The sequence below is a fragment of the Muscardinus avellanarius genome (assembly GCF_963383645.1).
Source record: "Muscardinus avellanarius genome assembly, chromosome: 16".
In the NCBI taxonomy this organism is placed as follows: domain Eukaryota; kingdom Metazoa; phylum Chordata; class Mammalia; order Rodentia; family Gliridae; genus Muscardinus; species Muscardinus avellanarius.
The window spans coordinates 28,397,281-28,415,545 of record NC_137802.1 but is presented as its reverse complement, the minus strand read 5'-3'; the positions used below and the strand labels follow the sequence as shown (position 1 = coordinate 28,415,545).

Here is an 18,265-nt window from a genome sequence, read left to right as displayed (position 1 = left end):
AGGATTCTTTTGTGTGTGTGTGTATAGGAGGGGGGGTTCTAGGGATGGAACCCAGGGGCATTTGACCTCCAAGCTATACCCTCTCCCCTATTTTTTATTCTTTTTTTTTTTTTTTTGTGGTACTGGGGTTCCTGGAAGCCCTTCTACCTCCGGGCTACACTCCCAGACCTATTTTTACATTTTTATTTGGAAACAGGGTCTCCTAAGCCAGCGCGCACGACTGGCTTCGAACCTGCGTGATCCTCCTGTCTCTGCCTCCCAAGTGCGGGGATTACAAGCGTGCGCCACCATGCCCGGCTTATTCTTTATTTTGAAACAGGGTCTCACTAAGTTGCAGAGGGCCTCACTAAGTAGCTGAGGCTGGCCATGAACTGCGATCCTCTGGTCTCAGCCTCCCAAATGCTGGGATTACAAGCATGTGCCACCATGCCCAGCAAAAACAGGATTCTTAAGTCGAATTGCTACTCTGCTTGAGGGTGGGGAGAGAGACCAGAAAATCACTGGTGTTGGGTTTCTTTTTGTTTTGTGTGTGTGTATGTGTGTGGTACTAGGGATTTCACCCAGGGATATTCTACCTCTGAGTTACACTCCTATCCCATTATGTATGTATGTATGTATGTATGTATGTATGTATAATGTTATTTAATTTTGCAGTACTGGGATGGAACCCAGGGTCATTCTACCTCCGAGCTACACCCCCAGCCCTATTTTTTTATTCTTTATTTTGAAACAGGGTCTCACCGAGTTGCAAGGGCCTCACTAAGTAGCTGAGGCTGTCCACAAACCACGATCCTCCTTTCTCAGCCTCCCAAACGCTAGGATTACAAGCGTGCACCACCATACCCGGCTCTATTTTATTTTTTATTTTGAAACAGGGTCTCACTAAGTTGTGAAGGGCCTCACTACATTGCTGAAGTTGGCTGCGAACCTGCAATCCTCCTGTCTCCTCACTGTTTTATCTCCTGAGGAACTTGTATACTTTCACTTACTTGATGATGAGGGCGTTACCAGGAGTTAAGCCGTAGAGCCAGAAGGCAGGGTGCAGGGGAGAGGAGGCTGAGACCTCACACTCATATATAAGCCTCTCCTGATTGGCCAGTGAATAGAAGGCAAGCTTCCCTTCCTCTAGGTCCAGCCAGATGCCCACCACCCCAGGTCTGTCTGAACCAAGGGCAGTTTCTTTGTTCATGGTCCATGCAGAGAGCTGGCCAGTGCCCCTCCACTCTATACACCAAGAGTCCCGAGTTCTTCCAAGCATTGCGTTCCGGCTCATGCCCCAGGACGCCACCCCAACTGCCCAGTAAGTGCAGTACTTTGTATCCACTTCCCAGTACTGCCGCCCAGAAGAGAGGGCCTGGGAGCATAGGACCTGGCTGACCGAAAACCTATCACAACTGTAGGGATAGGGCTGTGAGCGGTGAGGCACCAACACTGTCTGGCGATCCTCAGACACCTCCAGGCTACAGGAGAGGCTTCCCAAGTGAAAGGTCGGATGGATGGTCCCTAGGGGTAAAAATCATCATCATCATCATCATCATCATCATCATCATCATCATCATCATTATTGTGGTACTGGGGTTCCTGGAAACCCTTCTACTTCCGGGCTACACTCCCAGACCTATTTTATACTTTTAAAAATTTGGAAACAGGGTCTCTTAAGCCAGTGCGGCTGGCTTCTAACCTGCCCGATCCTCCCGTCTCTGCCTCCGAGCATGGGGATTACAAGTGCGCACCACCACGTCCAGCTAAAAATAAATAAATAAATAAATAAATAATCCACAAAGATATGTCCAGTTAGCGTTGGTTTTTGTTTTTTTTTTTTTTGTTTTGTTTTTGTTACAGGGAATTGAACCCAGAGGCATTCTATCTTTGAGTTACACCTCCTGTCCTACTTTTGTATTTTTATTTTGAAAACAGGGTTTGCTAGGTTGCTGAGAGTCTCACTACTTGCTGAGGCTGTCCTTGAACCTGAGATCCCCGGGTCTCAGCTTCCCATGAAGTGGGACTACAGGTGTGAGCCACCACATTCAGCTGCCCGTCAGTTTTGATCAACTGTGCTAAAAGATCTAATTCCAGGACTTGGGAGGCTGAGACAGGAAGATTGCAGGTTTGAGGCCATCCTCAGAAATTTAGCAACTGCTAAGGGTCGTCATCCTCAGGGTCTTTAGCAAGACCCTGTTTCAAAATAAAAGGGGCTAGCCAGGTGTGGTAACCCACGCTTATAATCCCAACACTTGGGAGGCTGAAACAGAGGATTGCAGGTTCGTGGCCAGCCTCAGCTACTTGGTAAGGCTCTCAGCAATTTAGTGAGACCCTGTTTCTTTCTTTCTTTCTTTCTTTCTTTCTTTCTTTCTTTCTTTCTTTCCTTCTTTCTTTCTTTCTTTTCTATGTGTACTGGGGAATAGAACCCAGGGGCTTTCTAACTCTGGGCTATACTCCTAGACCTATTTTATATTTTATTTGGAAAAAGGGTTTTACTACATTGCTGAGAGCCTCCATTACTAAGTAGCTGAGGCTGGCTTCGAATCTGCACAATCCTTCTGTCTCAGCCTTCCAAGTTCTGGGATTACAAGCATGGACTACCACGCCTGGCTGAGACCCTGTTTCTAAATAAAAAATAAAACAGGAGCCGGCGGGTGTGGTGGTGCACGCTTGTAATCCCAGCATTCAGGAGGCTGAGACCAGAGGATCAGAGTTCGCAGACAGCCTCAGCTACTTAGTGAGGCCCTCTGCAACACAGTGAGACCCGGTTTCAAAATAAAGAATAAAAAATAGGGCGGGGGGTGTAGCTCGGAGGTTGAATGCCCCTGGGTTCCATCCCCAGACCTGCAAAATAAATAAATAAATAAATTAATTAATTAATTTTAAAAACAGGGCTGAGGGTGTGGTTCAGAGGTAAAAGCCCCCTGGGTTCAATCCTGAGTACAAATAAAATAAAATAAAATGAAAATAAAAACACAAAGGGCTAAGCTGGATGTGGTGGTCTACGCCTGTAATCCCAGAATTTGGAAGGCTGAGACAGGAGGATCACAGGTTTTAGGACAGTCTCAGGAAGTAGTAAGATTCTCATCAACCTACCAAATACCTATTTCAAAATAAAAATATAAGCCAGGCGTGGTGGCGCACCCTTGTAATCCCAGCATTAGGGAGGCTGAGACAGGAGGATCGCATTTTGCAGAAAGCCTCAGCTACTTAGCCAGGCTCTTTGCAACTCACTGAGACCCCCCTTTCAAAATAAAGAACAAAGAATAGGGCTGGGGGTTAGCTTGGAGGTAGAATGCCCTTGGGTTCAATCACCAGTAACAACAACAACAACAGAAAATTTGGTACATCAACTTGCAACTTTCATACGCACCCTAAATGTTGTTATATTGCCAGCCGGGCGTGGTGGCGCACGCTTGTAATCCCCGCGCTTGGGAGGCAGAGACAGGAGGATCACGCAGGTTCGAAGCCAGCCACGCGCGGTGGCTTAGAAGGCCCTGTTTCCAAATAAAAATGTAAAAATAGGTCTGGGAGTGTAGCCCGGAGGTAGAAGGGCTTCCAGGAACCCCAGTACCACCAAAAAATAAATAAATTAATTAAATGTTGTTATATTGCCTGGTGTGGTGGCACAGGCTTGTAATCACAGTACTTGGGACGCGGAGACAAGAGGATCGCAGTTTCGCAGCCAACCTCAGCTACTTAGTAAAGCTCTCTGCAACTCAGTGAGACCCTGTTTCAAAATAAAGAATAAGCCGGGTGTGGTGGCACACGCTTGTAATCCCCACGCTTGGGAGGCGGAAACAGGAGGATCGCCTGGTTCAAAGCCAGCCGTGCTGGCTTAAGAGACCCTGTTTCCAAAATAAAAATATATTAAAAAAATAGATCTGGGAGTGTAGCCCAGAGGTAGAAGGGCTTCCAGGAACCCCAGTACCACCAAAAAAAAAAAAAAAAAAAAGAATAAAAATAGGGTTGAAGGTATAGCTCGGAGGTAGAATGCCCTGGGTTCAATCCCCAGTACCACAAAATAAATAAACAAAGCTGCTAACATTTGTGTACCATGACTGTTCCATGTACTTTAGACACATGCACTCATAGCAACCCCACAAGAAAACGAATGCTATTATCTCCATTTTACAGATGCGGGAACCGAGGCTTTAGAGGATGAGTGAGTTACCTAAGCCCACACAGCTAATGAGCAGAGCTGCCGGAAGTCAACCCTACTTAGACTAGACAAGCCGTAGTACCTGCAGTATGCAGTGTGGGGACTGGCAGTTGCTATAACTGGTGGCTCCAGCACAGATGTTCTGGGTTGCCAGAGCTCTATGTTCTCATGGGTCTAGCTGAGTCTGGGATTTGGGAGTCTCAGCCTCTTGTGCTTAGCTGCTGATATGGCAGGATCTGGTCTGGGCAGCAAACCCCAGGGCAGTGAGCCAAGGAGTTGGCCTCGCAGCAAGGAGATGGGCCCAGCACATCCCTGCAGCTCCCCTCTGCAGGAGGACAAGCCCAAGCTTTAAGCAGACCACATACTTACACTGGGCAAACTGTGAGGCTGTCCTGGGTGCAGGGCAGCTCTGGTCAAGCGGCGAGGAGGAAGGCAGAGTTTCTGGAAGTTCTAATGAGAAAGCAAAACAATTGGAAGGAGAGTCTCATCAGTAAAAGGCACACTGAAGGCATCCAAATATCATCATTTGGACACACGGCTGGCTCATCATCACTGCACTGTGCGTTTCTTTTCTTTTCTTTTACTGGGGATGGAACCCAGGGGCATTCTACTTCTGAGCTACATCCCCAGCCCGATTTTTTATTCTTTATTTTGAAACAGGTCTCACTGAGTTGCAAAGAGCCTCTCTAAGTAGCTGAGGCTGTCCAAGAACCTTCATCCTCCTATCTCAGCCTCCCAAATGCTGAGATTACAAGATTACAAGCATGCGCCACCACGCCCAGCTATATCAGCACATTTCTGAGTGTCAAGACTTGATCAAGCAGTACGTTCAGCCCAGGTACATGCAGCCCCATATTCTCACTGTGGACTTTGTACTGTCTGGTTCACTACTAGGCCCTAAGCTCCTTGCTAGTAGGAATCTTAGTCATCTCTATGCTCTAAGCACCAAGTCCTGCATGAGCCCCACACATAGAAAGTGTTCAATGGCCAGTATGATATTGTATACCTGTAATCCCAGAACTTGAGAGGCTGAGACAAGAGGATTGCAGATTCAAGGCCAGTCTCAGCAATTTAGCAAGGACCTCAGCAATGTAGTGAGACCCTGTTTCCAAATAGTTCGGAGGGAAAATGCCTCTCAGTTCAACCCTCAGCACCAAAAAGAAAAAAAAAAAAGTGTTTGATGCATGTTTAACAAATAAATTCAAGCATACAGTTCCAGGCAATCATAGTACCCTGACACACCAGAATGCGTGAGACCCCCAGATCAGCACCTTAAACTGCTACTATATAAACTAGGGAGCATCAGTTAGTGTAAGGGTTATCTCAACTGCTAATATCTCCTAAATAATTCCCTCTCAGTGTTCCAAAGTTGTTTAATCACTAACTTCAAGCAACTCTATGTGCTAGACTGCAATGATTACACCGGGACAGGAGGTAGGGGGCAGGGGGCAGGGAGCAGAAAGAATGAGGGTGTTCCTGGAGTGTAGACATCGAGATGAATCTACCTCCATGTATACTGAAGTGGCAGCAGTACACAGTAAACCTAAGACTCAACGGCAAAGATGACAGACCCTCTCTGGGGTGTGGCCTGTGGCCATGCTGGGCATGAGAACTGGAAAGCTGCCTGTCAGAGGCCATTCTCCAAATTCAGGAGGGTACTGAAACAATCCAAGTGTCCACTGATGGATAAATGTTTATACAAAATGTAGTAGTTAGGCAGGCACAAGCCTGAAATCCCAGTGCTTGGGGAGACTGAGACAGAAGGATCACAGATTCAAGGCCTCAAGGCCAGCTTCAGCAATTTAGTGAGACTCAGTTTCAAGATAAAATTAAAAGAGCTAGGGGCCGGGTGTGCCCCCCCACCCCCGCTTCGGAGGAAAAGACAGAAGTATGGCGCAGGTTCGAAGCCAGCCTCGCTGGCTTAAGAGACCCTGTTTCCAAATAAAAATATAAAATAGGTCTGGGAGTGTAGCCTGGAGGTAGAAGGGAAGGGTTTCCAGGAACCTCAGTACCACCAAAAAAAAAAAAAAAAAAAGAATAAATAAAAATATAAATTAGAGCTGGGGTTGTAGTTCCACAGTAGAATGCCCTGGGTTTAATCCTCAGTAATGGAAAAAAAATAAAATAAAAGGGCAGTCACAAGCCAGGCGTGGTGGCACACACTTGCAATCCCAGCACTCGGGAAGCTGAGACAGAAGGATCGCACAGCCTCAGCTACTTAGGCTCTCAGCAATTTAGTGAGACCCTGTTTCCAAATAAAGTATTAAATAGGTCTGGGAGTATAGCTCAGAGGTAGAAAAGCCCCTGGGTTCCACCCCAGTACCACCGGAAAAAAAAAAGCAGTCACAAAAAGACAAATTCTGGAGGCTGAGAATTTGTAGTAGGGCATGCGCTTAGCATGCATGAGGCTCTAGGTTTGGTCCCCAAAACTATGAAAACAATTCAAATGGGTAAACACTATTCTACTTATCTGATAGGATTGTTGCTTATTATTATTAGTTACAGGGGTTTTTTCTTTCCTTTTTTTTTTTTTTTTTTTTTTGCAGTACTGGGGATTGAACTTGAACCTTTGAGCTACACCCTCAGCCCTGTTTTTTTTTTTTTTTTAACAGTACTGGGGATTAAATCCACGTGGATTCTACTTCCAAACTGCACTCCCAACCCTATTTTTTATTCTTTATTTTGAAATAGGGTCTAAGTTGCAGAGGGCCTCACTAAGTAGCTCAGGCTGACTGAGTATCTGCAATCCCCCTGTCTCAGCCTCCCAAGTACTAGGATTATGATCATGCCTTGGAGACCCTGTTTCAAAACAAAAGATATAAAAGGGCTGGAACATTTTCCCCCCTGTAGCTCTTCGGCCTGCAGGTCTATGTTAAGCCGCAGATGCGGGTCTCTGTTCTGCAGGATGGGGTTTGTTAAAGTCGTCGAGAACAAAGCTTACTTTAAGAGATACCAAGTGAAATTTAGAAGAAGACGAGAGGACAAAACTGATTTATATGCTCGGAAACGCTAGGTGATCCAGGACAAAAATAAGCACAACACACCCAAAGACAGGATGATAATTCTGTAACCCACAGAGATGCCATTTGTCAGATTGTGTGTCCTGCATAGAAGGGGATATGATAGTCTGAGCAGCATAGGCACATGATCTACCAAACTATGGTGTGAACATGGCCTAACAAAGCATGCTGCGGCACTCTGCTGGCCGGCTGCTGGCCCGCAGCTTCTCAATAGGTTTGGCATGGACAAGGTCTATGAAGGCCAAGTGGGGCGATGGAGGCGAATACAGTGTGGAAAGCACTGACGGTCAGCCTGGTGCCTTCACCTAATGCTCGGACTCAGGCCTTGCCAGAACTACAGCTGGCAAGAAAGTTTTGGGGGCCCTGAAGGAAGCTGTGGATGGAGGCTTGTTTATCCCTCACAGTACCAAACAACTCCCTGGTTATGATTCTGAAAGCAAGGAATCCAGTGCTGAAGTACATCGGAAACACATCACGGGTCAGAATGCTGCAGATTCTATGAGCTATCTAATGGAAGAAGATGAAAATGTTTACAAGAAACAGTTTTTTTCAGTACATAAAGAGCCACGTTACTTCAGACATGATGGAGGAGATCTATAAAAAGCCCATTCCGAAGCCGGGCGTGGTGTCACACACTTGTAATCCCAGCATTTAGGAGGCAGAGAAAGGAGGCTCACAGGTTCACTACCAGCCTCAGCTACTTAGTGAGGCCCTCTGCAACTCAGTGAGACCCTGTTTCAAAATAAAGAATAAAAAATTAGAGCTGGTGGTGTAGCTGGCCCCGGTTTCCATTCCCAGCACCACAAAAAAAAAAAAAAAGAAGAAGAAGAAGAGAAGAAGAAGAAGAAGAAGAAGAAGAAGAAGAAGAAGAAGAAGAAAAGAAGGAGGAGGAGGAGGAGGAGGAGGAGGAGGAGAGGTGGAAGCCAGGCGTGGTGTCACACACTTGTAATCCCAGCATTTGAGAGGCTGAGACCAGAGGATTGCAGTTCACAGACAGCCACAGCTCCTTAGTGAGACCCTCCGCAACTCAGCGAGACCCGGTTTCAAAATAAAAAAGAATAAAAAATTGGGCAGGGGCTGTAGCTCGGAGGTCAAATGCCTCTGGGTTCCATTCCCAGACCCACAAAAATAAATAAATTAATTAATTAATTAATAAAATAAGGCTGGGGGTATAGCTTGGAGGTAGAATGCCCCGGGTTCAGTCTCCAATAACACACAAACATACACACACACACACATAAAATTATAATAATAATTTAGAAAGTCCACTCAAATGCCACAAATGGTCGGTAAGGTAACCTAACTAAGACAGCTGATGTGCTTGACAGAGCGTCAAATACTTTTCTTTCCTTGCCTTTAAGTTATCTTTTCCATCATGTACATTCAATGCTGAAGGAAACACACATAGGGAGTTCCAAGTTTAAGAACAATGTCAACCCAGTCCCAGATGCATTTCGGGGGTTTCCTCATAACCAGCAAACATGGCTGCGTTTGCTAAGAGTCCTCTTGAAGACTTCACACCACCTGCTCTAGGAACCTGCCACACATTTTCTGCATCTTTTACACTCCTGCTGTCTCCATCAGCGATTCCAGGTATAGACCCATTTTCCTTTATTACTTTAACTGCAACAGAGTGCACTGGCTGATGTCTTTCTTCAACAATTCTTCCATGGACTGCAATCCAGGAAACTCCTGTTGCTTCAGCTTTTCAACCAAGATCTATGGTTCTTGTAAGGTCATTGTGGATCCTTGTTTTAATAGAAACTGAAAATTTGAGGTTTTCCACTTGGTTTCTTGTTTTACCATATCTTGAACAAGCTCTGGCTTGTTTATTAAGCAAGCTCCATAACCTTCTGCCATTGCCCACAGTTCATGTCTACTTCATTTGCAAAAGGACAGACTATATGAGCAGCATCAGATAAAAGTCTTGTATCCTTAGCAGCAAATTGAACAGTCAATGGGCAATCAATCACCTTGGCTTCTGGTACATTCACTGTCTCTGGCTTTTGTAGATCTGACAGAATCGGCCACAACGACCACTGGTGTGTAACACAGATCACAACAGTATTTTCTTACTAGTGTTCTAAAAGCCAACTTTGAATATCAAACCAGAAGAGCACAGGTTTTCACCAGTTGCCCTGAATGAAACATTTCCATTGGATATTTTTTTCTTTCTTGACATATTGTGGTTTGTATGGAGTCATTCTTCATGAACACAGATTTACTTCAAATCTGATTTGTTACAAGTACTAAACATATTCTATTTACAAAGTACTTAGAATAATATTTAGTAGTTTCTCCCAAAGCTTTTCCTGCCTGTTTTTATATCTAGATTGCCAATCAAGGCATAAGACAGGTAAAGCCAGGGAGCAACCAACTGCCCCTGCTGTGAGTGTGCAGAGCCAGCAAAACCCCAGCACCTCCGCTCTGCTCTCCTTAGCCTTAATACTTGCTCTGTCAGTTTTTGATAACACTGTGGCCAAGTCCCAGTGCCTGGGGTGTGGCATAATGGAGCTGCAGGGAGATCAGGACAGCACACTCCTGTGTCAGGGCACAAGCAGCCAGCGCTTAGCGATCTAAGCTGAGGTTCCCACAGGCCTTGCCACTGGGCTAGAGCTGGCTCCCTAGGCCTGCAAGAGTCGAAGGCTGCCCCGCTTTATTTTTATTACTATTTTTTTTGTGTGTGTGTGGTACTGGGGGTAGAACCCAGGGGCATTCTACCTCCGAGCTACACTTCAGTCCTATTTTTTATTTCTTATTTTGAAACAAGGTCTCACTGAGTTGCAAAGGCCTCATTAAGGATCTGAGGCTGACTGCAAACCACGATCCTCCTGTCTCAGCCTCCCAAATGCTGGGATTACAAGCGTGCCCTACTTTATTTTTTATTTTGAAACAAGATCTTGCTGTTTATGGTCTCATGAAGTTGCTGAGGTTGGCCTTGAAAGTGGGATCCTCTTGTCTCAGCCTCCCAAGTACTGGGAATAATATGTGTATGGGGTGTGTGTGCACATACACATGCCACTGTGTCCAGCTATACCCAGAGATTAATTTTGAATAGAATGGATCAAGAACTATTTATATGGTTGTATGTCTCACTAATAAAGACTTTTACTAGTTAAAAAATAAAAAGCAGTCCCATAGGTTCACACCTGTAGTTAGGGCTATTCAGGAGTCTGAGGCAGGAGTATCCCTTGAGCCCTCAAGTTAGAGGTCAGCCTGAGAATAGTGCAATCTCATTTCAAAAACAAACAAAACAGGCCCGGCATGGTGGCACACCCTTGTAATCCCAGTACTTAGGAGTCTGAGATGGGAGAATCGCAGGTTCGCAGCCAGCATCAGCTACTTAGTGAGGCCCTCCGCAACTTAGTGGAACCCTGTTACAAAATAAGGAACCAAAATACCAGACTGTGGGTAAGCTCGGGAGTAGAATGCCCCTGGTACTGCAAAAACAAACAAACAAACAAACAAACAAAACAAAAGCAGTCTAGTTTCAAGTCTTCTCAGGAAGATGACACAGATGAGCAGTGATCTGGGTTCTGGGTTTCTGGATATTAGAAAATGAAGTTCAATCTATTCAGGGCTTGAGATACAGCATACCTCAAGCCACCTCCCAACACTTAGCCACAAACCCAGCTCACTACACTCACATGGGAAGGCAGCCAGGCTCTGGGACCCTGCCTCCAAAGAACAGAGCCAGGGAGCAGTTAGCCTTCCCCCCAACTGCTAAATTCAGTCCTCCTCCACTCAGGAAAATCATCTCACCCTCATCCTGAGATTCTGCAGGAGCCTCTTTCCACGGGAAGTTTTCTCGTAAGCTTTCCTGAATTTCTTTTAGGTTCTGGAGAACATCTCGTATCCTCCCCTCCGATGTGTTAGAAGACACTGGTGTTGGAGAAGCCAGGGAAAGGTTTTCCTGAAAAGACAAAGTCTATTGATAAATCAAAAAACAGCAAATCCAAGCCGGGCGTGGTAGCGCACCATTGTAATTCCAGCATTCAGGAGGCTGAGACCGGAGGAGGATCGTGGTTAGCGGACAGCCTCAGCTACTTAGTGAGGCCCTCCGCAACTTAGTGAGCCCCTGTTACAAAATAAAGAATAAAAAATAGGGCAGGGGGTGTAGCTCGGAGGTCAAATGCCCCTGGGTTCCATCCCCAGAACAACAACCACACAAAAAAACCCCAGCAAATCCAGCTGGCCCTGGTGGTGAGCACTTCAATTCCCAGTACCAAACTTAAAAAATAGGAAGGGCTGGGGGTGTGGATTGGAAGTAGAATGCTCCAAAAAAGAAGGAGGAGGAAGAGGAGGAAGAGGACGATGAAGACAAAGACGCGTAGGAAGACCACAATGACACCCCCCCCCAAGGCTAAAGCTGTATCTGTGCACAGAGGTGGTAATTAAAACCCTGGGTGTTAGGAAGACCACTTTTGGGGGAGGAAGAGATAGAATGAGACCAACAATTCAGCCTTGAAGAATTCCAGGATTTAATTTCTGAGCAGAAGAGAGTAAGCCTGAAAACCCTATCAAGAAAGGGTAGAAAGGGAAAAACCAGACATGTGCCCCCCTAACAAAAAACAGTAAAAACAAAGGCTGAGGGCACAGAAAGCTTCTAGACTGAAGGTGTGGTCCACTGTGTCACAGCTGCTCAAAGGTCAGTGACTAGGAGTAGAAATGTTTGCAGATTTTTTATTTACTTATTTTTTTGGTATTGGGGTTTGAAACCAGAGGCATTTTTCTAAACTACACCCCGAGCCCTCTTTATTTAGAAATAGGGTCTCTCTAAGTTGCTGATGCTGTCCTTGAATCTTTGATCCTCTAGTGCCAGCCTCCCAAGTACTGGGATTATAGCTGTGTGCCACCACACCCAGCTATCTATAGGATTGACCTGGAGGCCACTGGTGACCATAGCGTAGGTTTGGTGGAGTGGTAAGGATGAATCTTAGCCCACTTGAAGTTTCCGTCATTTACCTCCAGCATGCCAAACTTCTCATCATCCATGTCTGGTAAAAAGAATGGTAAAAGATTGAGATCTGAGCTGGGAATGTACCTCAGTGGCAAGCACTTGCCTAGTGTGTGTGAGGCCCTAAGTTTGAGGGCCAGCACTCATGTACACACACACACACACACACATACATGCACACACATGTACACACACATGATCATGCGTAAACATGTATACACACACACAGCTAGAGACTTATTGCGTCTTTCAGCTTCTAACATATTCATAGGACTCTAGTTGAAGCTGTCCCTGACTCCTCCTCCCCCGCTTCCCGTCCCAGTTGAGCCTACCGAGAGAGGGCTGCGCGGTTCCTGGTCTGGTCCAGATTCTGAGAGGAAACTCTGCCTCTGAAGGCTCTTGCCGACGTCGACAAGCTGTCCCACCAGCTCCAGCAGCTTCTGGACAACTTCCGTGATGTTATTCTGTTCTGCCACCTTTCAAAGAACAGAACTGAGTTGTAGTTTTCATCAAAAAGGACCCAGAAGCGCCAGGCATGGTGGCGCACGCTTGTAATCCCTGCGCTTGGGAGGCTGAGACAGGAGGATCATACAGGTTCAAAGCCATCCTCAGCTACTTAGTGAGGCTCTCAGCAACTTAGTGAGACCTTTTTTCCAAATAAAGTAGAAAATAGGTCTGGGAGTATAGCCTGGAGGTAGAAAGCCTCTGGATTACACCCCCAGTACCACACACACAAAAAGCCAAAACTAGATAAGAGAGAACTATAAATACCAGGGTACTGGCACAAAGACAGGTATACAGACCAAGGGAACAGAAGGGAGAGCTGAGAAACCCTCACATATGTGATACTTTCTTTGTTACCACTATGAATTGAACCGAGGGGTACACTCTCACTGAACTATACTTCCAATCTTTTTTTGAGGGATGTATGTGTGTGATTTTACCTCTGAGCTACACCCCCAGCCTGTTTTACTTTTTATTTTGAAACAGGGTCTCTCTGATTTGCCAAGGGCCTCAACAAGTTGCTGAGGCTGGGTTTGTGATCCTCCTGTCTTCGCCTCCCAAGTACGGGGATTACAAGCATGTGTCACCAAGTCCCCCTGAGATCTCAAGTTTGAGACCAGCCTCAGGAATTTAGTGAGGTGCTTAGCAACCTAGTGAGACCCTATTTTCAGAATAAGAAATGAGCTGGGGCGGGGCGTGGTGGCGCAGGCTTGTAATTCCAGTACTTGGGAGGCTGAGACAGGAGGATCCAGGTTCGCGACCAGCCTCAGCTATTTAGTGAGGCCCTCAGCAGCTTAGCAAGACCGTTTCAAAATAAAGAGTAAAATCAGACTGGGGATGTAGCTCAAAGGTAATATGCCCCTGGGTTCAATCTTCAGTACCACATAAAAAAAAAAAAAATGAAATGAGCTGGGGTATTATGGTGAATGTCTATGTTTATGTGGTATATGCCCGTAATCCCAGTACATGAGAGGATGACACAGGAGAATCACATGTTCAAGATCAGTGTCTGCAATTTAGCCAGACTCTCAGCAACCTAGCAAGACCCTGTTTAAAAATATATATATATAGGGCTAGGGGTGTGGCTCAGAGGTAGAAGGCCCTGGGTTCAAACCTTGGTACCAAAACAAAATGAAAAAATAAAAAATAAGCTGGGCCGGGCGTGGTGGCACACGCTTGTAATCCCTGCGCTAGGGAGGCTGAGACAGGAGGATCGCGCAGGCTCGAAGCCAGCTGTGCTGGCATAAGAGACCCTGTTTCCAAATAAAAATATAAAATAGGTCTGGGAGTGTAGCCTGGAGGTAGAAGGGTTCCATCCCCAGTACCACCAAAAAAAAAAAAAAAAAAAAAAGCTGGGTATGGTGGCACACCAGTGTTGTCCCAGTATTTGGGAAACTGAGATAGGAGGATCACAGGTTTGAAGCCAGCCTCAGCTATTTAGTGAGGCTCTTAGCAACTTAGCAAGACCTTGTTTCCAAGTAAGAAATAAAATAGGTTTGGGAGTGTAGCCCTGAGGAAGAAGGCCCTGGACTCCATCCATAGTACCACACACACACAAATAAAAATATAAATAAAAATAAAATTAATTTTAAATATAAATAAAACTTTATGGCTTAATTTTTTTTTTTTTTTCTGTACTGAGGATAGAACCCAGAGGTATTTTACCTCCAAGCTACATGCCCAGCCCCATTTTTTAGTCTTTATTTTATTTTGTGGTTCTGGGGATAGAACCCAGGGGCATACTATTTTTTTTCTTTTAGCCCTATTTTTATTCTTTATTTTTTTGAAACAGGGTCTCACTGAGTTGCAAAGGACCTAAGTAGCTGAGGCTGTCTGTGAACCTCAATCCTTATGTCTCAGCCTCTCAAATACTGGGATTACAAGCGTGCGCCACCACGCCCGGCTTAAATGAAAATTAAAAAATAAAATAAAATAGCGCTGGGATCTAGCTCAGAGGTAAAAAAGCCACCAGGTTCCATCCTCGATATCACACACACACACACACACACACACACACACACACACACACACACACACACTAAAAATAATAATAAATGAAGTTGGAGTCATTGAATACCATATGCAAAAATTAACTCAAGAAGCTGAGGGTGTAGCTCAGTGGTTAAAGTACATCCTTAGCCAGGCATAGTGGTGCATCCTTATAATTCCAGTATGTGGGAGGCTGAGACAGAAAGAGTACAGGTTAAGACTAGCCGTAGCATCTTGTGAGGGCCTCTGGAATTTAGTGAGACTTTGTTTCAAAATAAGATATAATGCCTCTGACACCCTTGAGGTGGCTCATGCTCTCCCTTGAATGTGTACCCTTACTTTCCTTACTAAACCTTTTTGTCTCTAAAAAAAAAAAAGAAGAAAGAAAGAAAAAAGCCAGGCGGGGTGGCAAACGCTTATAATCCCAGCAACTTGGGAGGCTAAGACAGGAGGATCTCAGGTTCAAAGCCAACCTTGCCAACTTTTCATGGCTCTCAGCAACCTACTGAGACCCTGTTTCCAAATAAGAAATAAAAAGCCAGGCGAGGTGGCGCACGTTTGTAATCCCCACGCTTAGGAGGCTGAGACAGGAGGATCGCACGGGTTCGAAGCCAGCCTCAGCTACTCAGTGAGGCTCTCAGCAACTTAGTGAGACCCTGTTTCCAAATAAAATATAAAATAGGTCTGGGAGTATAGCCCAGAGGTAGAAGGCCTCCAGGTTCCACCCCCAGTACCACCAAAAAAAATAAATAATAATAATAATAAGAAGAATAAGAATAATAAGAAGAATAAGAATAAGAAGAAGAAGAAATAAAATTGGGATACGGGTTTAGCTTGGAGGTAGAATGCCTCTAGGTTCAATCCTAAATACATACATACATATATACATACATACATACATACATACATATGCAGAGCCAGATTTGGTGGCACACACTTTATAATTTTTTTTTTTTTCAGTACTGGGGATGGAAGCCAGGGTCATTGTACTCCCAGCCCTCTTTTTTAGTCCTTTTATTTTTAAAACAGGGTCTCATTGAGTTGAGAAGTGCCTCTCTAAGTAGCTGATCCTCCAGTATCTGCCCCCCGCCCCCGTGCTGGGATTACAAGCCTGCACCATGCCCAGCCCTTAAGACTCTGCAAGTTGTGAAGCCCTCTTCAACTTAATGAGATCCTGTTTCAAAATAAAAGAATAAACCAGGCATGGCAGCCCACAATTGTAATCCCAGCATTTGGGAGGCAGAGACAGGACAGAATCTTGGTTCCCGGACAGCCTCAGCTACTTAGCAAGGCCCTTCGCAATTCAGTGAGACCCAGTTTAAAAAATAAAGAATAAAAAAATTAGAACTGGGAGCCGGGCGTGGTGGCGCACACTTGTAATCCTGTGCTTGGGAGTCTGAGACAGGAGGATTGTCCAGGTTCAAAGCCAGCCTCGGCTACTTAGTGAGCCTCTCAGCAACTTAGTGACACCCTGTTTCCAAATAAAATATAAAATAGGTCTGGGAATATAGCCCAGAGGTAGAAAGCCTTTGGGTTCCACTCCCAGTACCACCAAAAAAAAAAAAAAAAAAAAAAAAAACTAGAGCTGAGGGTGTCTCTCAGAGGTATAATGAGGTAGAATGCCCCTGGGTTCCATCCCCAGTAGCCCCCCAAAGAAGGCCCTGGGGGTATAGTTTGGAGGTAGAAAGCCCCTGGGTTCCCAACCCCCGTAACACACACACACACACACACACAGCGCATAGGAAGCCAAGCATGGTGGCGCACACTTGTAATCCCAGGATTTGGGCGGCTCAGACAGCAGGATCGCGCAGGTTCTAAGCCAGCCTCAGATATTTAGTGAGATTCTCAGCAACTTAGTAAGACCATGTTTCCAAATAAATATAAAAATAGGTCTGGAAGTGTATCCCGGAGGTAAAAAGCCCCTAGGTTTTATCCCCAGTACCAAAAATAAAAAATAAAATAGGGCTGGGATGTAGTTCGGAAGTCAAATGCCCCTCCTTGGGTTACATCCCCAGACCCATAATCAATCAATAAATCAATCAATCAATAGGACCAGAGGTGTAGTTCAGAGATAGAATGCTCTCCTTGGCCAATACTGGAAGAAAAAAAAAATGTTTCTCAAAAGACACTAGTAAGAGAGTAAAAAGGAAACCCAGAGAATGGGAGAAACTAATTGTAAATCATACATCTGATAAGGAATACCCAGAACATACAGAGAATTCTTAAAACTAAAACCAAAACCAAACAACCCTCCCAAACCCAAACAGCTCGATTTAATAGTGGGCAAAGGACTTGAACGGATATATTCCAAAGAAGATATACACCCAGAACTTGGGAGGCTGAGACAAGAGGAACACAGGTTCACAACTTGTGAGGCCCTCGGCAATTTAGTGAGACCCTGTTCCAGAATAAAGTGTCGTATAGGGCTGGGGGTATGTTTTGGAGGTAGAATGCCCCTGAGTTCAATCCCCAGGGAGGAGGAACAACACACACACACACACACACACACACACACACACACACACACACACACACATCTATATATCTCCAAAAAGCACGTGAGAAGCTGCTCAACATCTTTGATCCTGGAGAAGATACAAATCGAAACCACTCTGATCCCACCTCACACCATAGTGCGCTGTGAAATCTAGGCTAAAAAAAAAAAAACAAAAAAAAAAAACCACAACCAGAAAATAACAAGAGTTAAACCGGGCGTGGTGGCGCACGCTCCTAATCCCAGCATTGGGGTTGGGGGGGGGGGGGCTGAGACCGGAGGATCGCGGTTCGCAGCCAGCCTCAGCTACTTAGTGAGGCCCCGAGCAACTTAGTGAGAGCCTGTTTCAAAATAAAAATAAAAAATAGGGCAGGGGGTGTCGCTCGGAGGTCGAACGCCCCTGAGTTCCATCCCGGGACCCTCAAACCCGGACCCTCAAATGCAAAACAGCAAGTGTTAACAAGGGTACGGAGCCCCGGGCCCGGGCCCTGGAGCTTGGAGAGGTGCGGCCGCGCCCCGGGGGCGGCCGGCCACCTACCCGCGGCGGCGGCGGCGGGGCGCCCGGGCGGCCGGCCCCCGGCCCGCGGGCGGCGCGGCGGTACTTGTCGGCCAGGTCCTGCAGCAGCGTGTTCTTGCGCAGCGGCGGCCGGCGCGCCGCGCCCTGGCGGCAGGTGGGGCAGGCCCAGGGCAGCCCCGCCGCGCCCGCCACGCCGCCGCCCGCCGCGCCCCACGCCCGCGCCAGGCAGTCGCGGCAGAAGCTGTGGCCGCAGGGCAGCGTGGCGGGCCAGGCCAGCAGCCCCTGGCAGATGACGCAGCCCAGGTCCTCCTCGGCCAGCCACACCGGGACGGCCTCCGCGGAGCCCGGGCTCGCCATGGGCCGGCCTCGGCGCGGAAGCGGGGCGGCCGCCAGGCCCCGCCCTCGCCCGCCTCTGCGCCCGCCGCCCCCCGCGCCGCCCGCCGTCCTCCGCAGGGCTGGCCCGAGCTCGCCCCCCGCCGCTGGGAGCCCGCCGACGTCGCGGAGCCCCCCTTCAGCTCCAAGCCCTTCCCCCCAGTGAGATGCCCGCGCGGGGTGGCGCTCGCGCGTCATGCCGGGATGCGGGAGGCCGCGACAGGAGGCTGAGGCCGGAGGGTCGCAGGTTGGCAGCCAGCCTCAGCCT

General features: G+C 46.8%; 1 protein-coding gene across 1 annotated transcript; it reads right to left on the bottom strand.

Moving 5' to 3' along the window:
• Positions 1 to 985: 985 nt before the first annotated feature.
• RNF135 (ring finger protein 135) lies at positions 986 to 17,982 on the bottom strand (the record flags this gene model as incomplete). The annotated part of the gene is made up of 9 exons (XM_080714011.1): positions 986 to 1,503; positions 4,514 to 4,594; positions 7,189 to 7,247; positions 7,342 to 7,396; positions 8,602 to 8,787; positions 9,032 to 9,178; positions 10,927 to 11,077; positions 12,454 to 12,597; positions 17,536 to 17,982. The coding sequence occupies 9 exons, from the start codon at positions 17,980 to 17,982 to the stop codon at positions 986 to 988; spliced, it is 1,788 nt and encodes a 595-aa protein (XP_080570137.1).
• Between the last annotated feature and the right edge of the window lie 283 nt (positions 17,983 to 18,265).